General features: G+C 50.7%; 1 protein-coding gene across 4 annotated transcripts in view; it reads right to left on the reverse strand.

Annotated features, from left to right (window-relative positions):
• Positions 1-4,200: 4,200 nt before the first annotated feature.
• DUSP26 (dual specificity phosphatase 26) overlaps positions 4,201-25,294 on the reverse strand; it is a 34,582-nt gene continuing 13,488 nt past the window's right edge. Inside the window, exons 1-5 of one of the 4 annotated variants that reach the window (XM_039526845.1) lie at positions 13,650-13,723; positions 12,983-13,097; positions 9,095-9,345; positions 6,472-6,686; positions 4,207-5,002 (exon numbers count right to left, since the gene is read on the reverse strand). In XM_039526845.1, coding sequence (XP_039382779.1) covers positions 4,803-5,002; positions 6,472-6,686; positions 9,095-9,273 — 594 coding nt within the window. In that variant the 5' untranslated portion in view covers positions 9,274-9,345; positions 12,983-13,097; positions 13,650-13,723 and the 3' untranslated portion in view covers positions 4,207-4,802. Of the gene's footprint in view, positions 5,003-6,471; positions 6,687-9,094; positions 9,346-10,346; positions 10,455-12,982; positions 13,113-13,649; positions 13,724-25,294 lie in introns of those variants that run through there. The other 3 variants (XM_039526847.1, XM_039526846.1, XM_039526844.1) reach the window with 3 other exon arrangements.

The following is a 25,294-nucleotide window of genomic DNA, read 5'->3' on the forward strand; positions in this document are numbered from 1 at the left end:
GATTCAAGTTCTAAAGACACAGAGCTGCCCAGCCAGCCAGCTAGTATGTCAGGAAGTGGAAGAAGAATGGAGCTATGTTAGGAGCAGATAGACAACAACCCCCGGAAACATAATGGGGCCAGTTTAATGCAGCTAAATATGGTCTGAACTGTGATTTGTTTGTGGGTCATAATATAGCCACCGCTAATTAGCCCTGCTATAGTGCTTTTCAGCCATAGACCTCAGAGCCCTTTACAGAGGCGAGTATGATCATCTCCATTTTAAATAATGGGGAAACTGAGGCACAGAGGGTTTTCAAAACCCTCCACTGATTTCAGGATACTCCATTTTGGGGCACAACAACTTACAATACCTTGGGCCCGATTCTCATGTAACACATTGGCCAAGTGTGTCTTTGTCCCCTGATAGTAACTGACTCATAAATAGGTTGGAGCTGTTACTCTCTGAACCTGACACTTTAGCTCAGGCACTAGAGGCATGTGGTGTTAGAAGCAGGTGTCCGAGCATGAATGCCTAGCCGGGGTGCAGTTATATTTATAAGTGCAGAATGCCCACTGCAGTTATCAGGTGGGGTCACACCTCTCTGGTCTCTGCTTCATAGCCCTTCATGCAAGTTTCCCCACTCCTACACTGCAGGCTTGTGTAGCACCCTAGTTCCCACTTGTATGTGTGTAGGTAGCAAGGCTATCCCAGCCCCCAGACAGCTTTGACTGGGAGCTATGCAAACCGATTGGTTCCCAGCACATGACTTGCCTGATCTATGGGGGTTGTTTTAAGTTTCAGCTTTGATCAACCTGCCAAAACATGGTTAGAATGGTCACATGTTACCTGGCTTGGGGGCTTGAATGGGGCTGGGAATCTGGACCCAAACCTTGCAGCTTGACCTCATTTCTAGTTATAGGTTGAAACTACCACTCCTCCCTTTGGCAGCCATGGGGAGAAGGGACCTCACCCCAGACATGAAGGAACAGGGCCCTGCACCCCAGTAAAGCTTCTGGCAACCATGGCCACTTCCACAATTCCAGATCAAGTGCACTTGGGTAAGAACAATTGTGTACAGCTTGACTCTGAATCCTGTCTGGCTCATTGGAAATTTGTTCTTGCGTGCCCTCCTGTGACTGTTGGGAGCAAAGTGGAACACAACTGCAAATGGGACCAGCCTGAGTTGCTTAGATGAACCCCAGAAGGCCGCTTTCCAACGAGCTAGGACAGAGGCCCATCGTTCTAAAGGCTTCAGTATAAGCATAGTTCAAAGGCTGAGCCAGGGAGGTCAGCAAGTGTGAACTAGAGACCTACAGGGATCAGAGATGAGGGGTAAGAAGGGACTGCTTTTCATTTCGTCTCTTTCCAGTCCCCAAGTGTACGTCTAAATGGCATTTTGGAGTGAGTCTCCCAGGCCGAGTTGACAGAAATGGCTGTACAGATAGCGCGTTGAAGTTGCAACCTGGGCTCTGAAGCCTAGGGAGGTGGGTGCTCTTCAGAGCATGAGCTCCAGCCCAGGAAATGTCAAAGCTCTGTCTACACAGCTATTTTAGAGTGCTTGTGCGAGTCCTGCTAGCCTGAGTCTGCCAACTCAAGATCTGACTGTGCCAATCTCTGAGTCTGTCAACCCAGCCTGGAGGCTTGCCCCCAAAATTCTGTGTAGACATGCCCTGAGCTATGAAGGGTGAGGACTCGGTGAGTCCTTTATGTATGGGTAATAGTCTGTCTTGGTTGCTGAGCTCAGGTCAAACCAAGCAGGAGATTCCTTAGTGGATATATGAGCTGCCCTCGCATAGTACCAGCAGCCAGACATGATGACTGCTGCAGAACCAGCACTGACATCCTTGCTTGGGATGTGCCTGGCATACCCAATTTAGGTGCTTTGGAGAGTAGCCCAGAAACATCTCCCCTTGACCTTCCCAGACCCCTGATGCTATCAGAGCTGCTGTTGCTGCCGCCTGGGCCTTCAGCGTGTTTAGGGGTACAGCCCACTCCTGGAGGTTAAAAGGAGACTTTTGTCTCTGCATAGCTGTCAGGGAAGGTAACTTTTGCTGGTCCTGGTTTCCGTGGCCAGGCTTCTTTTGGCAGAGAACAACATCACCATCTGGTGGTTGATACAATTCATGACAGTGGGTTAAGCATTTCTTTGTATTGTGTTCTAATCCATTGTATTGTATTATATCCTGGGGCTGATTCTCCCCAGCAGCCCCACTGTAGATTGTGGGCCTCAGGCCTTTTATCTCACGGGTTTGTTACCTGCCTTCTTCATTCAGTTGGAAAAGACTTTCTCTTTTGCTTTCTGCCTCCATGGGACTGGTCCATCCATTACATGACTCCTTTTTGGGTGATTATTGAGACCCAAATGTTATCCTTGTAACATTTTGTAACACTGAAACAAACATGCCAAATTAGGGACCCACCCGCCCCCATAATGCATTACATAGTTTATGGACAGCCCCCTATTTGGCCGCCCATCCATTCACACTGAGCTAGGATTTGGCAAGGCAGATCAGGCTGCCGGTCCCCTCCAGCCCAGTCTCCAGAACTGGACGATACCTGGTGCCTCTGCAAAAGGAGAACCCCCTTGATAATGTGCCTGGCCAGTGGTGCTGTGCGGTAAGGTAACCTCATGCAGGTACTCCTATGCCAAGGCACCAGCTTTGCTGGCACCATTGAAACCCAGCCCACTGGCACAGGGAGGAGAATACCTCTGGGTAGAGCATAGAATCTGGAGGGGGAATTTGGAGCTCCTCAGGAGAGGACTTTACACCCACCTTTGCTTGGGACCACTCCCAGTCCCCATCCCAAAATCCTAAAAGTGGGAGGGGTGGGGAGCGGTTCCTTTGCAACATGGGGGTCGGGAGCTTCAAGTTAGTAATATGGGGAGATAGCTAGGCCCAAACATGGAGCCTAGTTATCTTGAGAGTTGAATCTCAAACGTGTTCCTGCAGGGATGGAAAACTGTGTCACAGTGAAGCCACCTGAAATGCTGGTGAGGGAGGATGACTCTTTGATCTTATGCTGCTCCCTTGTGGTCATTGGTAGTATGGCTCCCTGAGTCTTGTTATTTATGCAGGGAAACTTTTTAGCAGGGTGGCAATGAATGCAGCTGGCAGCAATCCTGGGAATATAGAGTCATAGGATCATAGACTTTAAGGTCAGAAGGGACCATTATGATCATCTAGTCTGACCTCCTGCACAACGCAGGCCACAGAATCTCACCCACCCACTCCCGCAACAAACCCCTGACCTATGTCTGAGCCACTGAAGTCCTCAAATCATGGTTTAAAGACTTCAAGGTGCAAAGAATCCTCCAGCAAGTGACCCATGCCCCATGCTGCAGAGTATATGTCATATATGGAATATGGCAGAGGCTGGGCTGGTTTGGTCTGCCTGTGGCAGAGGGGCGCGTAGGCTCTGTGCCCACTCAGTCTTTGCTCAGAGTCTGCTGCTCTGGAAGTTAGTTAGTGACTGCCCTGATGTCAGTAGACTTTTTAAGATATGGCCACCTGCCCCTCACCAAAAACAAGATGGACACTCCTCAAAGCTCATTGCACTCAACCCCCTTCCCTCCAAAGCTCATGTATAAACACTGTTCTAGAATGAACCCAAGCTTCAAAGATGGAGCCTGTCCCTTGGAGGTGCTGGGCACTCTGGCTATTGCCGTTGGATCAGGATCCCACCTCTCCCAAGCATTTTCTTCCAGGCCCATCCCTAGGGTCTCGGTTTCTTAGTCCTTTGCTGGCTCATTCCCTCCAGTAGCTCTGTGGGGGGGTCCCCATGTCCCGGTGAGGAGAAGGACTGGAGGGGCCTCTTAGCACAATTCTTATATCCCTCACTGCAGAGATAAGGAGGGAGACAACGCTCCCTCCCCCAGCCCACCCCATCCTGTCAGGTAGACGCCTTTAGGCAGATGGGATTTGCTTCCTTCTCACAAACCTGACCTCAGCCCAGGGGCTGGGAGAGGATCATGAAGAGTTGATTGTAGGCTTAATGTGGGAAGGGTCACAAGAGGCATAGCAGACTCCCCCCCCACCCCCCCAAAAAAACCCAACAAAACCCACCCTAATCTGAGAAGGGTTGCTGAGGGCTGCACTTTAAGCACTGTCTTACTTACACACACACACACACACACACTTTTTTCAGATCTCTAAGCACTGGCTGATTGGACCTTTGACTGCCCCACAGTCAATATATCAGTATATTGCACATGGAGCTACTAGTGAAGAGGCAGCAGCATTTCAGCTTTTTGGTGGGATGTGATCCCTGAATACACACAGTCTAGAACCTATCTCTCAACCTCCTTTGGGGTCTGGGCAAAGATGATCCAAAACACAGAAGTGGGGGGACATATGTTTTTCCTCTGCAGTAACTTTATTCTGACAGATAAATGTTTTACATTGAGGGCACCCCTAGTCTACGACTCCATGGGCCAGGCCTAATTCTCATTGTCACCAAGAAATGCACGCAGCTTGGATCTCGCAGCAACAACAGGCAGGGCTGGCTTGCTGCCTGGGTGTGCCCTCTGGCAGAACCAACCCGTGTGGGCTTCCCAGAGCCAGGGTACACCTCTAAGTCTTGCAGCCTGGAAGGAGGTTGCATGTTAGGCCTCCATAGACCACAGGACTGCAGGTTGGGGGCCCCTCTGAATAGCTTCCACTCCTTGAGGACCCCCCTGGACAGGGTGGACATGGGCCGAGGGAGTCCAGCTGCACCTGCCAAGTGCCTGGCCCATGATGAAAGCCCTGTGTCTGCTGCTCAGTTGGCAGTAGGGTTGGGCTGAGCACCGGACGCTGAACAGTGCCCTCTCCCCTCCCTGCTCATGCTCGCCGCTTCAGCCTCAGGGAGTTGTCCAGGGAGACCAGCTGGTGCAGGAAGCCCCGGTTGGGGATGATGCCGCGGTGGTCCTTAACCGTCTTTATGGCTTCCACCAGGGTCATACGGTGGCGGATCATGAGGTAGGCGAGGACCAAGGTGGCTGAGCGGCTCACCCCGACGGCACAGTGTACAAGGATCCTTCCTGCAGGGAGAAGGGGAGCTGAGTCACAGAGGGCTACAGCCCCAAGGCCCCACTTCCTGGGGTTAGGGAAGCCCAGGAAACAGTCCTATAATAGTGCGGGTGAGATGGTCACTCCAGTGCAGGAGTTAGGATACAGGGCTAGATGGGACAGATGGTCACACAATGGCAGGGGAGGAGGGTTCCCTTGGAAAAAGTTGACTTTTCATTGAAAAATCAAAATCTGAATTATCTTGATTCAGAAATACTGCTGTGGTGCCTTGTGGGAGCAGTCGTTTGAATGGTTCATGCCCTCATTTTCCTCTCTAAGCTGGGTGGACGGGTCAGATGACATCTGCCAGGATGCACTGTAGTGCTTCTTATAAGCATAACGGCACCACAGTCTCTCATTTTGGGCAGGGGAGGTGATGCATCATGGAAGTCCCACAGCCATAGTGAATCATGGGAGATGATGTCTGGCTAGGGAGCCCAGCTCCAACAAGGAGAATGGGAACATGAGGCCACTGAACTACAACTCCCATGAGGCTCTGCTGCAGCATTTTCAATCAATGTATTCCAGTGTACGGCTAAATAGTTCCGTTTTTGGTAGAAAATCAAAAACTTTTTGTTTGTTTTTTTTCAGTGAAAAAACGAAGCGTTGCATGGAAAGCAGATACTTTAGTTTTAGTGAAAAAATGTTTAGTCAAAAAAACAATCTTCCTTTGAACAACAGTTTTGACAGCAACATTTTCAACCTGCCCTACTCCACGGTCCCTATGAGCCAGACTCTGAGCTGTGCCTCCTGAATGTGGGAGGCCAAAGATGCTTGTACCCCACTATGCACCTCCTGAATCCTGGTCTCGTCTGGGGACTCCAGATCCATCCCATCCTGCTCTGGATCCACCCTGCAGCCCTGGCTTACCCTTATGCCAGGGGTTGCTTATACTCTCTAGCACCATAGGAATTCCCAGTGTTGTGAGAGGAAGGGATCCACCTCAGATTTGGCCTATTTGTTCCATCAGGGTGGCATGAAAGGGTCAGGCCATGGCCCATAATTGGGGCCTTGCTCCCCTTCCACAATGATGGCTGCTGGGATACTGGGCTAGCTGGACCATTGCTCTAGTCTAGCTGATCCCAGCGTAGATGGAGGTGGCTCTGTTCTGGTGCAGCAGGAGGTCTGATACTGAGCTAGGAGGACCATTGTGCTGGTCCAACATGGTGACTCTGGTGTTATGGTGGCAGTTTCGCAGACTCCAGAAGTGGATGGATTTGGGAGGTTTCTCTGAGCCAATCACATGGAGGTGGGAGTGAGGATCCCCATGTCTTGCTAATGGTATCTCCACTGCTTCCAGCACAGAACCCTGGGTGGCATGTTTATAAGGAAAGAAGGCAACTAGAGATGAGACTGTTGGACACGGCGTCTCCTCTTGCCCAGCCAAGCTCCTCAGCCCAACCGCTGCTCCCTCTCCTCCAATCCCTCCTCTGCCCCTTACCTCCTCTCTCGCTCAGCGCCTGGTGGATGAAGTCAGCTGAGGGGTGGAAGTAGGGACTCATGTCGAAGCTGGGCGAGTCGTGGGCCTCGATGCCTAGGTAGCGGATTCCGGTGCCCTCATAGTACTCGGCACCTCCTCTCCACTTGCTGTGTGAGGCATTGAGTATGTGGGTGATGTGCAGGCGGGCCAGCTCACGCCGATTGGCTGCTATATCTCTGCAGAGAAGGGAGCAAAGGGTTAAAATGTGGGATCTTATGTGGTGGCAGCTGAGCAGGGGCAGGCTTCTTGGCAGTGGACTGTGCAAGTATTGTCTGCTAGAACTGGTACTAGAGAGGGGAGAGCTATTGGGCCAGGCCAGCATGGATTTTTGGCTTGGAGGGAACAGGCCAGAAGAAGGTATGGGGGGAGGAGGAGTCATCTGGTGGGTACACTAAAAAAATAAAAAATAGGTCATTCCTCAGCTAGCAATACACATTTCTCTGGACTGGGAGTGGTTGGGTCATTACAAAACCTAAACCTAAACCTAATTTCCCCCTACTGTTACTCACACCTTCTTGTCAACTGTTTGAAATGGGCTACTCTCATTACCACTACAAAAGTGATTTTTCCTCCCTTGGTATCCTACTGTTAATTGAATTGTCTCATTAGACTGACCTCCCACTTAGTAAGGCAAGTCCCATCTTTTCATGTGCTGTGTATTTATACCTGCTACTGTATTTTCCACTCCATGCATCTGATGAAGTGGGTTTTAGCCCACAAAAGCTTATGCCCAAATAAATGTGTTCGTTTCTAAGGTGCCACAAGGACTCCTAATTGTTTTTGCTGATACAGACTAACACGGCTACCGCTCTGAAACACATTTATCTCGTTTTCTCACCCCCAAGTGATTCTAGCCTGGGGCTCCCCACACAGCTCCTGCCAATGGGCCTCAATCCTGACCCACAGCCCCCCTGCTATACCAATGTGGGTTCCCCTTATCCCTTTACAGGTCTGCTAGTGCCCCTTAATCGTGTACCCTTGGTTTCCCAGACCTCTTGAGCAAAGAATCATAGAAATGTCAGGCTGGGTGAGACCTCAAGAAATCATTGGGCAGGTCTACACTACCCACCGGATTGGCAGGTAATGATCGATTTATCAGGGGTTGATGTATTGTGTCTAGTCTGGATGCAATAAATCAATCCCTGAGTGCTCTCTCATCGAATACGGTACTCCACCGCTGGGAGAGGCACAGGCGGAGTCGACGGGGGAGCGGCAGCAGTCGACTCAGCGCCATGAAGACACTGCGGTAAGTCAACCTAAATACATATTCTCATAGCTGAAGTTGCGTATCTTAGGTCGATCTCCACCTAGTGTAGACCAGGGCATCTAGTCCAGCCCCCCCATGCTGAGGCAGGACCAAGTAACCCTAGACCAGTGGTTCCCAACCTTTTTTGTCTGGCGGGCGCCAGACGATGAGCCAGGGAGGACTGTGGTGGCGGACGAGCATCCTCTGAAATGCCTCTGACTAGCGATGTCATACAGAGGCGTCGCCGCCGAAATGCCACTGAATTTCGGCAGCATTTCAGTGGATGCTCGTCCACCGGCCAGTATGCGGGCACACTTAGATGCCCCGGTGGGCGCCATTGTGCCCGCAGGCACCGCGTTGGGGACCCCTGACCTAGAACATTGTTGACAGGTGTTTGTCTAACCTGTTCTTAAAATCCTCCAGTGATGGGGATTCCACAACCTCCCTAGATAACCTGTTCCAATGCTTAACTGTCCTTAGAGCAGTGATACTCAGTGATTCAGGAGCCAAATTAGCAATCAACATTACCCAAAAGAGCCACAGTCGTGTGAATTCATTGTTTCATTTACTATATATATTTTTTCTTGGATATTCTGACCAAGTATTATTATTCTATCAATGACAATTGGTTAACAACATAGTAAAAGCATCCTGATGAGTTAATAATTTAAATTGGTTAATAATTAAATCACCCAGTGTTTTACCTTAGAGAAAGTTTTTCCTAATATACGACCTAAATCTTCCTTGCTGCAAACTAGGGTGCTTGCTGTGTCCGGTTTGTGTGTGGTGGGTCTTTTTACATGGATACCTTTACTCTCAGGGGCCATTTTTGAGTGCCACTATCCCGAACGGAAAGGATGGGGACACCCACACATTGTTTTTCTTGTAGCCCCGGCTCCTGGAATCAGTTTATTACTAGGGAATCCCTGCTTTCATTAAAACAAAAAGTAAGTTTTCAGCCCTTGTGGCTGCAGAGAAAAGCTTGAAAACATGACCTGAATGTGCTACACAGGCTTGGAAACCAGAAGGCTAATAAAAAGAGCCCAAAATTTATTATTTTAAATGGCTCAGGATTTGAGGGTTGGGGGGAAGGGGGCTGCCTGGATGCTTGGCATTGGGAATACTGCACACATGTGCGCACACACACACACACACACACACACACACACACACACACACACACACACACTGGTGCTGCAGTCTCCTCCTCCCCAGTCCGTGCTCCTTTCCACAACTATGCTACCGAGTCCCTTTCCATCTTCCTTCCCACCCCCACCAATTCCCACTTCCCCTCATGACCTGGGGGCCTGTGCCCCCATCCCCTGGGCCCTTACTTACTGGTCTCCCAAGTAGAGTCCTGGCCAGACCTCATCTGCATGGTTACAGGCCGTCTTCCCCGTGTACAGCAGCCTCTCCAGCTCAAAGACACTGAGGATGGGGTGGTTGCTGGTGTCTTCCTGAGACCCCCGGCTGGGTGACCTGGAGCTGCTTCTGGAGAACCTGGACATAAAAGCCATTGGAGCTCCCGAGACCCACGATGCATCCCAGTGGTCAACAACACTGCTGCTGCTGTCACCCACGGTCCCGTCCTGTAAGTAGTGGATATGCCATTAGGTGACCCCGGCATGGGAGTATTGCCAAGCCCTTCCCCAAGTGATAAGCGATCAGCTCAGAGACTCCCTGCCTCCCTGACACACACACAAATCTAGCTGCTTCTTCCTGAGTGGGAGACCCAGGTCAAGCAGCTTTGGGCTGAGACTCCTGGGTCCACTGGAACTGGGGTGAGTTGGTCGTGCATCAGAATACCTCAAAACAGCCCTGCAGATCCTCCCAACAACCTGACTATGTGAACAACTAGCTGCAGATGTAGAGCCCTCTCTGCCCATGGGTTCCCAATGTCAGGAGGGGGCACTACATCATCGGCTTCCCTCCTGGAAGGTGGCACATTTGGGGAGAGTTTAATGGGGCCAGAGCACTGAGAACCAAGCAATGGAGGAAGTGGGGTCACCAAAGCCTTCAGCCCACTTGTGCACCCCCTTTCATGGCAAAGGGACAACGTTCCAGCTCTGCTCTGCTGGATCAGTGCTACACTGGCAGACCAGAGTACCCAGGGCTTTCGAATTTATGGCTGCTGCCATCCCTCTGAACTGGCTAGAAGGCACTGGCTGCCAGAATCACGATGCTAACTCAAGAGCGGGCTGTGCCAAACCTAGGGTTGGAGCAGCTGGCAGGCAGTGAAGACACTGGGCCTGGTGCCAGGCTCTGGAGCTGGGAGGAGAAGCAGGCGGAGGATTTCATATGGTGTCACATGGGGTCTCACTGGGCATCGTCCTGTCGTGTACCAATAAAAACAGTCTAATGGGAGGGAGAGGCTGTCTTAACCTCTCTTGGTACAGCAACCCCCCTGCTGCATTTTAAAAGCTTGGAGGCTGCTCTGGGTTTGGGGTGGGAGGCGTTAATCGTAGGGCATGAGACTTTTATTGCTAAGCAATAGAACCCAAGAGGCCTGACTCCCAGTCCTGTGGTCTAGCCACTAGACCATGCTGCCTCCTTTCTCACACCTACAACAAGCCTCCTGGGACAGTCTCACCCATATGGGGGATGTACCCAGCCTCAGTAACAAAGCCTCAGCCCTGGGAACAGTTTTCTTCTTTGCTGCCTTCCTCCTCAATGCAGCCAGCTGAATGCTGCTGCTGTTGATGTGTTGCCTCAGCTGTTGCCTGGAGCTGCCTCCAAGCATTTGGAACCCGTCCAAAGTGTCACATCTCAGCTCCATTCCCATCAGTGGCTCTGCACTGGCCAATTGTTTTCAGAGGCTAAAAGGGGAAATGGAGTGACCTCAGATTTGCCTTGCTGGCTTAGACTATCAGTTTGGTTGGTCTGGCATCCTGCCCTCAGCAAGGGCCAGCAGCCAGTGGTGCCAAAGGAAGAAACCCCTAGACACTTACCTGATTGTGCACAGAGGTTGCAAACATCATGAAGGCACTGCAGAATTTGGAAGGAATCTAGAGAGACCTGCTAAATACTTCCCTCCCTACTGACCTCTCTCAACAGTTTATTCCCTGCAGGGTATTTTGGATGCTGCCTTGAACATGGTTGTGCAGGGCATGGAATAGAGTATTCTGGAGCCAGAGTTCCCCGTCAGCCCTGGTATGACTGGGTGCAGCTGCCACAGATAGTAACAGGAGCTGCAGCAGCGTATACCATGGTCCAGAGTTGGCCCTATGTCTCCTGCACTCTGCTGAATGTTTGACCTGCTGGCTCCAGGAATAAATACCTGGTAAGCTTGTGGGCAGCACACTACAGCTGGGATCATCATCAGCACAATGCCGTGGGGTGTCTGCCCGCTCATGTTGCAGCAGGCCCTTCAGCCTGGGCCCATCCAAGCTTGGCCCATACCGTGCCCCTTAATATAAGGCTACAAGCAGATCCATGGCTGGCTAAGGGTTTGCCTACTGTAATTGGAGGTGTGATTGCAGTTCAGGTAGACATACCTGCACTAGCTTTAATCTACTAGCATGGCTAAAAATAGCAGCGAAGACTTGTCAACACAGACCCTGATGCAGGCTGCATATGCAAGTAGATATCCACAGTTCTGGGTGGGTTTGTATACCTGCAGACATGCCAACTCTCACAAATCGATTGGGAGAGTCACTCGTGATCTGGCGATAGAACTCTCAAATGTGGATTTTTTTCCCCCAGCTCCGCCACATTCTTAAAATGTGTTTCCAGTCCAACAGGAGTTACCCCCACCTTAAACAAAGGAATGTGGTTTCTCCACTGGGCAGTTATTTCCAAAGTACTTTGAAAGACAATGAGAATTCATTTACATATCAGATAAACAAAGCCATCAAGCTATCAAGTAGGGAGAAGAGACAGCATGGTTACACCCAGCAGGGAAGAGAAACTTCATCTGAGACATAAAGAAGGGGGGCAGGGCCAAATCTCAAATAAGCAATTGAATCACTGGAAAAAAAAATCCTGACGTTTGACAGTTCTAAAAGTGAGGCTTAATTTTATTTAGAAATCCTGCCAGCTGCCCTGGGCGCAGCCAGGACTCCAGCTGTCAGCCCTAGGCGGCTGCTCCCCTGCTCTTTGGTAAATGGGAGAGGGGACCCCACTGCAGCCCCCCAGGCCTAGGGAGGGTGAAGAACCCTAAGGAGCAGAGGTGAGGCTGGGGGCTGCAGGGGGGCTGAAGTGAGGAGGGTGGGTGTGCTGATGGGGTGGGGACCTGTATTGATGGTTGGTTCTGAGCAGATGGGGTGGTGCTGGGAGGGTGAACTGAAGGCAGTGGGGGTCGATAGGGCAGGGGCGCTGAAATGATGGGGTGGAGATGATGGGGGCTTGGGGCTGAATTGAGTGGGGTTGGGTGGGGACAGAACTGATGGGGGACTGGGGGACAGGATTAATTGCTGGGCAGGAGATCAGCAGATGTGGGGGTAAGAGCTCCTGCAGCAGGGGCCAAAATCACCTTACCCAGTACACATGGGAGAGTGGGTGACACTAATAGTCGCATGCACACACCTTATGATGGGCAGGGGGAATTCAAACATCAAGAGACCAATTTTAAAAAAACATCTTTTTAAAAAAAGTCATGATTTTTGGGCCAATCTCATGATTTTGGTGGCCCCGACTCCTGATTTTTGATCTCTGGAAGTTGACAATACCGCTAGTTTTAGCTGCATGAGCTAGATTAAAGCTAGCAGGGGTATGCCTGCTTGAGCTGCAACCCCACCTTTGATTGCAGTGGAGACAAGCCTGAGAATCTGTGGGGCAGATCCACTCTGGCATGTAACTCGATAGGCCTCACCGATGTATCTGACCCTCATCTTCTGCCCCCAACACCCACTGGGTGCTGATGTGCAGTGGGCTCTAGCTGGTAAACATCACCAATTGCTACCTGATATACAAGACCTAGAGCAAGTTCCCAAAGCACCATTGCTACTTGGGAGATGTGGCCCATTCCTGTATTAAAACACAGGGTGAGCTATTGCATGCAGCGACTCTTGCTAACAGGTACATGGCTGCCTCTGCCACTCCTGCCATTCTCACGCTGCACTCGGAGGGAGGAGAGAGACAGATAGACAGACCCTGCCTACACACACGGCTGCTCTGCATAGATGTTATCGCACCCGGGCAGGCTGCCCAACCCCACACACTCAGCAAAGAGACAGAAAGACAGACAAACGGGAGGCAGGAGGGAGACACCCACCCCTGTTACTCTACCTTTGTGCAGGCTGTGATTTCTCAGCTCAGGGTGAGTTTTCTAGTCAGATCCAGTCGGCCATGTCTTCCTACTGCTGCAGCTCTTGCTGCTGCCGCCGCTGCTGCTGTAGGAAGGCTGATATACGAACATCTATTTTAAGCCATGACATGTCCAGAGGCAGGTTTGTTTATATCATCGTGTGTGGGTGGGTGGAGGTGGGGGGAGAGAGAAAGCAAAGGGAGATTGACACAAACACAGAACATCCCATGCAAACACTCACATGTAGGTGCATGCACACACATAGAGCCATACATATAAACACACACACACACACATATGCACATATTCCTATGCATGGAAATTCACATGCACAGCCACAAGAATATACACATGCATCCAACCACACACCAATTCTTCTCCATATCTCTGTGCTCACCCTCTCCTATCCCCCCACACAATACAAGCTAGCTACAGGAAATAAAAAAGGCAAGCAAGACTAGTCTACTGATGAAAAGCGCCATCTAAGAGCTAGTTATTATTATGAATAGTAATAATAATTGGGAATAGAGTCATAGGGTTTAAGGCCAGAAGGGACCGCCAGATCATCTAGTCTGACCTGTATATCACAGACCACCCAGCACCCGCACACTAAACCCAACAACTGAAATGAGACCAAAGTATGACAACCTGCAGGAGACAAGACTATGATGTGCTGCAGGCAGAGAATAGGAGGAACCAAGGTGCATCAGTGCCCGAGTCACCTGCAATGTCAAGAAATGGTTAAGTGAGATATACTCAGATAAATCAGCATGGATTCACCAAGGGCAAGTCATGCCTGACTAACCTAATTGCCTTCTATGAGGAGATAACTGGCTCTGTGGATGAGGAGAAAGCAGTGGATGTGTTATTCCTTGACTTTAGCAAAGTTTTTGATATGGTCTCCCACAGTATTCTTGCCAGCAAGTTAAAGAAGTATGTGCTGGATGAATGGACTATAAGGTGGATAGAAAGCTGGCTAGATCGTTGGGCTCAACAGGTAGTGATCAATGGCTCCATGTCTAGTTGGCAGCCAGTATCAAGTGGAGTGCCCCAAGGGTCGGTCCTGGGGCTGGTTTTGTCCAATATCTTCATTAATGACCTGGAGGATGGCGTGGACTCTTAGTAAGTTTGCAGATGACACTAAACTGGGAGAAGTGTTAGATATGCTGGAGGGTAGGGATAGGATACAGAGGGACCTAGACAAATTAGAGGACTGGGACAAAAGAAACCTGATGAGGTTCAACAAGGACAATTGCATAGTCCTGCACTTAGGATGGAAGAATCCCATGCACTGCTACAGACTAGGGACCGAATGGCTAGGCAGCGGTTCTGCAGAAAAGACCTAGGGGTTACAGTGGATGAGAAGCTGGATATGAGTTAACAGTGTGCCCTTGTTGCCAAGAAGGCTAACGGCATTTTGGGCTGTATAAGTAGGGGCATTGCCAGCAGATCGAGGGACGTGATCATTCCCCTCCCAACACTGGTGAGGCCTCATCTGGAGTACTGTGTCCAGTTTTGGGCCTCACACTACAAGAAGGACGTTGAAAAATTGGAGAGTCCAGCGTAGGGCAACAAAAATGATTATGGGGCTGGAGCACATGACTTATGAGGAGAGGCTGAGGGAACTGGGGCCTTGGCTACACTTGCAAATTTGCAGCGCTGCAGCAGGGTATGAAAACACACCCTCTCCAGCGCTGCAAATTGCGGCGCTGCAAAGCACCAGTGTGGTCAAAGCCCCAGCGCTGGGAGCGTGGCTCCCAGCGCTGTATGTTATTCCCCACAGGGAGGTGGAGTACGGACAGTGCTGGGAGAGCTCTCTCCCAGCGCTGGCGCTTTGACTACACTTAGCGCTTCAAAGCGCTGCTGAGGCAGCGCTTTGAAGTGCAAGTGTAGCCAAAGCCTGGGATTATTTAGTCTGCAGAAGAGAAGAACAAGGGGGATTTGATAGCTGCTTTCAACTACCTGAAGGGGGCTCCAAAGAGGATGGATCTAGACTGTTCTCAGTGGTAGCAGATGACAGAACAAGGAGTAATGGTCTCAAGTTGCAGTGGGGGAGGTTTAGGCTGGATGTTAGGAAACACTATTTCACTAGGAGGGTGGTGAAGCACTGGAATGGGTTACCTAGGATGGTGGTGGAATCTCCTTCCTTAGAGGTTTTTAAGGTCAGGCTTGACAAAGCCCTGGCTGGGATGATTTAGTTGGGGATTGGTCCTGTTTTGAGCAGGGGATTGGACTAGATGTCCTCCTGAGGTCCCTTCCAACCCTATTATTCTATGAACCCTTGCTCCCCCAGGCTGCAGAGGAGGGCAAAAACCCACTAAGTCACTCCCAATGACTTTTTGATGTGGGGAAAAATTCCTTCCCAACACCACCTATGGCAATCAGTTAGACCCTGAGCATGTGAGCAAGAACCAGCCAGCCAACCACCTGAGAGAGAGAATGCTCAGTGCCACCTCAGAGCCCTGTCCCTCCCTGTCCTATGTCCCATCTCTAGCTGTGGTTATCCCTGCTGCTTCAGAGCAAGGAGATTAAAAAAAAGCCCTCCAGAATACACTAGGGGGCAACAAATCCCTTCCTGACCCCTGCAGGTGGCCAGTTTAAACCCTGAAGCATGAGCTTTTAGGAATGGTGCCTGAGAAATGATTGCTCAAAGAAAGAAGTCAGCACAGCTCCGACCATCTCATCCCAGGTGGTGCATCATCCTTCCAGTTCACCTGAGAGAGCAGCTGCTGATAGCTCACAGAGACCTGGTGTGTCTTCGCTGTAGTAGCATGCAAGGTGCATGTTGAATGTGGTCACAGTGTGAGGGACTCATCTGCACGTGGGGTCAAATTTCCCAAAGAGCTCATCACCCAGCAGCTACTATTGTACCCTTCTGGGCAGATTTCCAACAAAGCTTAACATCCAGTGTGTACCCAGTATGTTGGGCTCTCCTGAAAGTCTTCCCCCTAGCTGGCTGATACAGCCCATCCCCATCTTCCAGGGTGACAGCAGGAGGTATTGGGCTGATACCCATCATGGGAGGGCTATGGGAAGGTAAGCAGAGGCTGTGGGCACTACTCAAGGGCAAGTGAAGGCAAAAGTCACTGAGTGAACCTGAATGAAGGCAGCTTGGGCCACCATCTCCATCTTTTCTTTCTTTTCTTTCCTTGCCCATCTTTCAATGGCACCTCAGGAAGTTGGTCTTTGCCTTTCACAAGAGGGTCTGGTACACTAGCATAAAACTAGAGAAACGCAGCAGGGAACCAGACCCACCTTCCAGCTGGGTGGCCAGCACTGGTCAGGAGCTCAAGTTTGATGGTAAAAAAGGTCCAAGATGAGGCTTGGCATTTCTGGTGCAAAGTCAGGGTTCCCTGACAGGGGTGCCAGTGCTGTTTTAACATCTCACTTTAAAACACAGCGATCACAGTGAGGACAGAAAGCTGCAAGACGGGAGGAAGCTTGGCTGCATGTCTGGAAGGATACCTTGGATACCCTCATGTAGTTCCACTGATTTCTATGGGAGACCACATGCACAAGGGCAAGAGTTTGGGTCCAAGACGCTCCCAGGGAGCTGTGGGTTCTTGGGGAAAACCATCAGCCCCTTTTTGCTGGTTAGGATTTACCAAATTCTTTCAGAGGATTCAGCCACATATCTCGCTAATGTTTGTTTCCTGGCTTTGCCAAATCAATCTGCTGTGTAATTATCCCCAGGGTGCCTCTGAAATGGTAGCTACAGCAGTGAGCTGAGGAGAATTTGACAGGATCCTGTGTTAACTAGCTGGTTACACACACAGTGCTGACTGGAGGGAGGGAGAACGTGTATAATACCTTTAATGACTGTGTTGCTGCAGCCAGTTCCAGGGATGGGGAAGAAAGGTACAGCCTGCCACCGCCATCCACTGGAGGCATCAGAAGCCATTCTGCTCCTCCAAGAGCAGCCTCACTGCCTCTTGGGATGGGGTATCCAGGCCCTCTGCCTGTAAGAAAACCAGCCAGCTGCTAGCAGCTCCAGGCAACAGAAGGAAAGAGATGGGTTGCTGATCCTTCCCTTTGGCCCTGTAACGGGTTGGGACTCACCCCAGCAGCGCCTCCTCCTGGTGTCTCTGGGAATTAGCTCGTTCCAGTGGAGCGCCCCCTTCTGGCGGTGTCCCGTCCGTCTTTCTCTCTCTCGCTGTCTCCCTGGACCCGCGTTGCTGCGTGCTCGGCGGCGTCCTTTTCGAGGCCACTGCCCTCCGGCAGTGCCCCTTAATCCATCTGCGCCCCCTTCCGGGGGTCAGTGCTCAGCAGTCCCACACCCCAGTCTCTATGTGCAATCGCCCTTGATTCTAATCCCTCTCGTCAGGGATCTGGCGTAGCACGATGGCCATTCCCTACGGCCAATGGCTGGGTGCACTGCAAGGGGTGAAGGGGGGGACCCAGGCCCGCCCTCTACTCTGGGTCCCAGCCCAGGGACCCTCTGGCGTCTGCCTCGCTGTCCTTCTCTCCCCTTCCACTGTCTGTTTCCCCTGGGCCGCTTCCCCTACGGCCCCTTGCACCCGCTAGGCCCTTCCCTTCAGGGCCTGCAGCCTGGCAGGCTACGGGTTCAAGCTCCCTAGCCTCCCCGAGCCTGGCCAGCACTGCGCTGTCCGCGGTGCTAGTCTCCTCTCCTAGAGACTGACCTTCCCCTGTCGAAGGCCTGGGACAGACTGACTGCTCCTGCTTTGGGCAGCCTTTATATACCTCTGAGCCTGGCTCTGATTGGCTGGCTCTAAACTGGGCCCTGATTGGCTCTCAATAAGCTCTTCTCTTATTGGCTCACTGTCTGCGCAGGCACCCTGGCCTGCCGCAGCTCACTCTCACAGGGAGTGGGGCAATCCACCCCACTACACACCCTCCCCCTTAAGAACCCTCGGGGGGGGGGAAGAGAAACCCCCTATCGCCCCTGTGCTCCTCGCAACTGGGCCCTCAGGGAATCTCTTTCAAAGCGCAGGTCCTCCACTAACTGGAGCCACCTGCTTCCTTCTTCTATTGTTTGGGTCCCCACCGTAGACCTCTCTGGTCCTACGTGGGTTCCCACATTGGTTTGGGTTCCCACCTCGGCCCTCTTGGCCCTTAAGTGGGTTCCCTGGCTAAGGTGGGGCCTCTCTACCCCAGCCTCCTTCTCTCTGGAGGCTTCAGTCTGGCCTACCCCTTCCTGGCAGCTAGTTCCAGACTGAGCCTTAGTTTCGGACACTCCCCCTCTTTGCCTCAGGGGGCAATGCCTCTTTATGTGGCCCTTTTTGTGGCAGTGGAAGCACCCTCGGCGCCTTCCCCCTGCCACGGCCCTGCTCTTGCTTGTTTGGGCCCTAGCCCCTTCTTCTGGGCTGGCCCGGGCCTTGGGAGCCCTGCAGGGGCACTCCCTTTTCAGGTGTCCTGACTCCCCACAGACCCAACAAGCTGGTGGCCCCCCTGTTCCTCTCACAGGAGGAGCCTTGTCTGGGTGAGGCCTCTCTGCCCTCTCCCAGTAGGGACACTCCCTCCTGAAGTGGCCCTTTCGCCTACAGGCGTAACAGTTCTTAGACCCAGGCCCCGGCCTCTCGCCCTGGGTGCCTGGTCTCCTATATGGTCTCTGATATGGTCTGGGTGCCCACCCCCGCAGCAGCCAGAGCACCTCTCTCTGCTGCTCGGCAAGCCGAGCCACCCAGGCCCTCCAGTACAAGTCTCGTTTCTCCACCATTTCTATTTCTCAGTCTCCTTAGTCTCTCAATGTGGCACAAATTGCCTAGTCCTCGCTCTTGTCCCTTGTATCAGGGACGGACCGCTCGTGCCCGCATTCTCCACCACGTGTAACGGGTTGGGACTCACCCCAGCAGCGCCTCCTCCTGGTGTCTCTGGGAATTAGCTCGTTCCAGTGGAGCGCCCCCTTCTGGCGGTGTCCCGTCCGTCTTTCTCTCTCTCGCTGTCTCCCTGGACCCGCGTTGCTGCGTGCTCGGCGGCGTCCTTTTCGAGGCCACTGCCCTCCGGCAGTGCCCCTTAATCCATCTGCGCCCCCTTCCGGGGGTCAGTGCTCAGCAGTCCCACACCCCAGTCTCTATGTGCAATCGCCCTTGATTCTAATCCCTCTCGTCAGGGATCTGGCGTAGCACGATGGCCATTCCCTACGGCCAATGGCTGGGTGCACTGCAAGGGGTGAAGGGGGGGACCCAGGCCCGCCCTCTACTCTGGGTCCCAGCCCAGGGACCCTCTGGCGTCTGCCTCGCTGTCCTTCTCTCCCCTTCCACTGTCTGTTTCCCCTGGGCCGCTTCCCCTACGGCCCCTTGCACCCGCTAGGCCCTTCCCTTCAGGGCCTGCAGCCTGGCAGGCTACGGGTTCAAGCTCCCTAGCCTCCCCGAGCCTGGCCAGCACTGCGCTGTCCGCGGTGCTAGTCTCCTCTCCTAGAGACTGACCTTCCCCTGTCGAAGGCCTGGGACAGACTGACTGCTCCTGCTTTGGGCAGCCTTTATATACCTCTGAGCCTGGCTCTGATTGGCTGGCTCTAAACTGGGCCCTGATTGGCTCTCAATAAGCTCTTCTCTTATTGGCTCACTGTCTGCGCAGGCACCCTGGCCTGCCGCAGCTCACTCTTACAGGGAGTGGGGCAATCCACCCCACTACAGGCCCCCACTGAAGCCCCACACATATGCAGCTCTCTGTATGTTATGTGGGCTGCATCCACACAATACGCATACTACTTGTATGGCCCTGAGGATGTCACATGGGCCACAGCTGTGCTGTGCTGATTGTGCTGCAAGTGGCCTGAAATCCATGGGTTGCGAACCACTGCACTATAGCCATTGTTCTCCCTCCCTCTCTTGTCCTCACTGCTTGTTATCATCACTTAAATATGAGACAGATTTTTGCAGCAAGGACCTGGCATGGTGGTAAAGTATCCTGCATACCTATGGTCCCGCAACAATGATTCATGACTCCAGGGAATGCTGATGGGCAATAGGGGTCTTTGCATGTAGATCACTGGTCGGGGCAGCAGTAATCAAAAGCTTTTGCCATCTGGATGTTGTTTGGTGACTTATGTGAAATGAACTGATGGGAGGGGATACATAATTTTGTGGCTATGGCAGCAGACTGGAGAGCTATGGTTGGTCCCTAGCTCTGCCACTGACTCCCTGTGTGACCTTGGGCAAGTCATGTAGGACCAAATTTTTAAAGGTCTTTAGGTCCCTCATTCACACTGAAATCAGTTGAAATCAACAGGAGTTAGGCACCTAGATACCTTTAAATATCTGGCCCTTAGTCTCTCTCTGTGCCTCAATCTACCATCTGTATAATGGGGATAGTATTACTGCATACTGGAAGATGGATTTGTTGATATTTGGAAGGCTCTTAGATACTATGGTGATTGGGACTGTATAACTACATAGAAGGGTATACCTAGTGGACAGGAGTCCATAATACATCTGCACCCCTTGCTGGTAGTCTCAGCAGAGAAGCGAAGAATATTATGGACCTGGAGACGGTAATATATTTACTTGCAATATTTAATCCAATCTCTACATGCTGCATGACCCTCCAGAGAAAATATGATTCCTGGTAAACAAGGGAGACAAGACTGGAACTCAAGCTTTGTGGAAGCATGCATGTTTGTCTGTAGTTGTTTTGTTGAAAAAATGCCACCTCAAGAATAAGGATTATGATTCTACATAACATGATAGAGACTGAACTCCCCACTTATTCCTGGAAGTGTCATGGCAGAGGAACATTGGCCAGGCAGTGTAAGGGGAAGATCACACTTCCACTGCCCTGTGCAATACCTTTAATGTGGATAAACAGAGGCCTTTGCTTCCCTGGGCCACCAGTCAAGGACTGTTCACACAATTCACATTGAAAAAGAAAAGCTAATCCCCATCAGTCATGTGTAAATCTGAATAAAAAAAATCTCTGAGAAATAAAATTAGGTGGATAAATGTTTTGGCTTAGTGCTGCCTGTAGGGCACTTACTGGTCATTTAACGGGGAGGATTTTCATTCTGCATGTTTCTACTCCAATAATAATAATGGAGATGCTTTGAAAAGTAGCCAAACTCTGTAGCAGAGCCAATGAATGCCTTTCACATAATGAAATTTCAGGCACTTTGAAATGCCTGGGCAGCCACATAGAGTAAAAATGTCAACAAGCCATCTTCTGATTAAGTTAAGGGAAGTCGCTCAGATATGAAAAATGGAGCTATGTGCATAATCTACCCCCCGCCTACTTCTCCCTAAACATTGGTCCTGGAGCAGAAAGTGATTTGCTTCCTCCTTCCCGGCTGGGGTTTTTACTTGCTGAGCGGCTCAGTGCATTTCTTATGAAGCGTGTCTCTTTCAAAGATAAGGGGCAGCTCAAAATATGTCTGCAGTCTCAGTGGAAACATGGACACTCTTTGGGTTTTGTGGTGACTCCTGCATGCAGGACCGGGCGGTTGATTTACCCCAGCTGAGGATCTGGTCCTTACCAGCCACGTTTGCATGCCTCTTGAAATAGGAGTTACTTCCGCAACTTAACCCCCACCCTCTTGATACAAGGTGGGGAGATGGCAGGTGTACGGATCCCACAGAATCCAGGTGCCACAAAAGTCAATCTCACCTACCAGTCTGCAGCCTTGTTGAGACAACGTTCAGCCACAAACAAAATTAATTCTCGGCTGATTCAATGTTGACACAAGCTACACCAGGGATGAATCGGTATATGACACCTCTAGTCCTACGCCCTCCCAGAGAGGAGAAATGGGAGAGGAACCCCTGGCCTAATCAATGCTGTGTCAAGAATCCAACGTGGACTCATAGGATAGCGTGGGTCATTCTGGACAATGTAAAAGAGAGAGAGGGAAGAATTCATCCCTGCCTGTGTCCCCTTTGCATGAGAAACAGCAGCCAAAAGGGGTGGCAAAGCAGCCGTATGATGCTCCATGGAGAATATCACCAGGGAGGGGTCTGGCATAATGACTCTATACTCTCTTCCTGGCAAGAGCCCCTGGTGCAGAGCACATGCCAGCAGCATGCTGGGGGGGGGGGGGGTTTGCAGGATTTAAAAGGGGTGTCCGGCCTTAGCTATTTGCAGGTACGCCCATGCCCAGAAGGACTATTGCAATCAGGGCACAAGAGCTGCTTTAATCTGCTCTGGATGGCAAATTAGCCCCCAGCATTCCCCCCAATAGGCAAGGTGCAGGCCACCCCCAGCACGCCCTCTCTGTGCTGGGCTCAATGCCAGGGCTAAGGAGACAGAGCCTCACAGAGCTTGCAAGAGAGACAAAGCAACAGGCACCTCCGTGAAGGAGTTCATGGATGCAGCCACTGGGGGCTGCTCTGGTTATACATAAATCACATCATGTGCATTATCTCGACTGCAGTAAAACACAGAAAATGGAACACAAGGGAATAAATTGCAGTGTCTGAGGAGTTTTAGAGCTGCCGCTTCCCAGCTTCAGACTCCAGATGCATGCAGATTTGCTGTGGGCCTCACAGCCCTATTTTAAAGATCAGAGATCAATCACTGGGTATTTATGCACTAAACACAGCGCATCCAACGGCCACCTGGAAAGCGCAGTAGCCAGAGTTTATTATATTCGCTCATAAACAAGAGAGGATTTACATGTTTCATTGAACATCTGCCATCCAATAGACCGATCACAGAAGGAGGCTGGCAGAAAGAGAGATTGTATTAGAGAGGGTATAAATGGCTGCAGTGCAGCAGGGTAAGGTTAAAGCCATTGCATAAGAACATAAGAAAAAGAATGGCCACACTGGGTCAGATCAATGATCCATCTAGTTCAGTATCCTCTCTTCCAACAGTGGCCAGTGTCAGATGCTTCAGGGGGAATGAACAGAATAGGGAAATTTTTGAGTGATCCATCCCGTGTCATCCAGTCCCAGCTTTTAGCAATCGGAGGCTTAGGGACACCCCGAGCATGGGGTTGCGTCCCTGACCTTCTTGGCTAAATTCCATTGATGGACCTATCCTCCATGACTTAGTGAATTCTTTTTGAACTCAGTTATATTTTTGGTCTTCACAACATCCCCTGGCAATGAGTTCCACGGGTTGACTCTGCGTTGGGTGAAGAAGTACTTCCTTCTGTGTGTTTTAAACCTGCTGCCTATTAATTTCATTGGGTGGCTCCTGATTCTTGTGTTATGTGAAGGGGTAAATAACATTTCCTTATTCAATTTCTCCATGTCATTCATGATTTTATAGACCTCTATCATATCCCTGTTAGTCATCTCTTTTCTAAGCTGAACAGTCTCAGTCTTTTAAATCTCTCCTTATGTAGAAATTCTTCCATACCCCTAATCGTTTTTGTTGCCCTTTTCTGTACCTTTTCCAGTTCTAATATATCTTATTTAAGATGGGCTGACCAGAACTGCACACAGTATTCAACGTGTGGGTGTTCAATAGCTGTATATTATGGCATTATGATATTAACTGTCTTATTATTTCTCCCTTTCCTAATGATTCCTAACATTCTGTTCACTTTTTGACTGCCACGGCGCATTGAGCAGTTGTTTTCAGAAAACGACCCACAATGACTCCAAGATCTTTCTTGAGTGTTAACAGCTAATTTAGACCCCATCATTTTGTATGTATAGTTGGGATTATGTTTTCCAAGGTGCATTACTTTACATTTATCAATAGTGAATTTCATCTGCCATGCTGTTGCCCAGTCACCAAGTTTTGTGAGATCCCTTTGTAACTTTTTGCAGTCTGCTTTGGACTTAACTATCTTGAGTAATTTTGTATCATCTGCAAATTTTGCCACCTCACTAAGACAGAATTTATGATCCTTTCTATTTTCCTCAGAAGGATTTGACTTACTATTTTTAAAGGATGCTTTTTTACCTCCACCCACCTCTTTTAGTCTGTTGTTTAGCCACGATGACATTTTTTGGTCCTTTTGCTGGTTTTTGTTGTTGTTATACATTTAATTTGAGCCTCTATTATGGTGTTTTAAAAAAGTTTCCATGCTGCTTGCAGGCATCACACTCTTGTGACCGCAGGTGGGTGGCTTAACTGAGAAGCAGGCACACAAAAGGAGGGAGCTCAGAGGGTGTGGGAAGGGAGGATGGTATGGGATAGGAAAGCAGCATGAATGCAGGACACTGATAGAAGCTTTCAACTGGGTCTCTCTTACAGGGTGCACCAGAAGGGCAGATAGAAAATACAAGAGGATCTGTAGGATGGGACCCCTGCCTAGCAGGTATCTGAGGGAGTGAGCAGAATGGCCCCATGACGGATAGTTGTTGGAACCCTGACGCACCTGCTATCGGCATGTGACAGTTAAAGGCATCATGGCAGCCACCTGTCCCATGGCAATTCCCTACCATCAGGGCAGCACCCCTCCCTGAGCAAAAGCAGGTGTGGGAAGCAGTCGTGCTCTGAAGAGGGGACTGTACATAGTCCCAAGGAGTCAGGCAATGCCACAGCTGGGTAAGTCCAATGAATAGTCTGCCACATGAGTTTATCTACTGCATTCATAACAAGGGAGAGGTGACCACTGCCCAGACTCTGTGTGAGTTTGGAGCTGGGTCTGGACTTCCCAGCTCAGGGCCATGAGGTCTGTTCCCATCCTTCTCATTCAGCTTCTCTATAGGACCCAGAGAGGGAGGAACGTTGCATTTGAGCCTCCCCCTTTTCACATCAAATTGGTTAGTAACAGTGGACAATGTTTATTCAGACAAAAGATTCCAAGGAATGAGGCCAGTGCTCAAACAAGCAGGTCCCCATAGTTACTTAGAGAGAGGGGATGTCGCCCATAAGGTACATTTTATTATCATTATTTTGCAGATTTAGGTCAACAAAAGCTTTGTTTTCCCTGGGCCTGTGTGTGTGTGTGTGCGCGCGCGTGTGTAAATGGAAGAGAAATGACTGATGGTTGCTGTACTTGTCTGCCATTGAGCAGAGCAGGTGCATTGAGCGACAGCTTAATACCCTGTTTGCAGACCCTTATGCCTATGGATTCCCTCGCAAAGTCTCTTGTAAACATCAGATACATCTTAGCAGCAAATCAGACCCTGCAAGTGAGCCAGCAGCACCAGGCAGCTGCCTACCTCTGTTGATTCATTGGGACCTTATAGCAAAGGAAGGTGGCAGAGAGTTATCTGGGGGGCAAGTGACATGCTCTGAAGCTTGAGTGTTGTTTGCAGTGCCTCTGGGATGTAATGATGGAGACCCAGAGGGATGTTGCATTCTATCACTTTCTAGCTGGTTTCAGAATTCCCAGCGCTGGGGAGCAAATGCATAAGTAGTTGCAGGAGAGAGGCGTCATCAGGCAGAAGGAGTGCAGAGGCCTGAGAGGGGACAAGTGTACATGTGACTGAGCATAAGCA

Source organism: Mauremys reevesii, linkage group 2 (genome assembly GCF_016161935.1).
Source record: "Mauremys reevesii isolate NIE-2019 linkage group 2, ASM1616193v1, whole genome shotgun sequence".
In the NCBI taxonomy this organism is placed as follows: domain Eukaryota; kingdom Metazoa; phylum Chordata; order Testudines; family Geoemydidae; genus Mauremys; species Mauremys reevesii.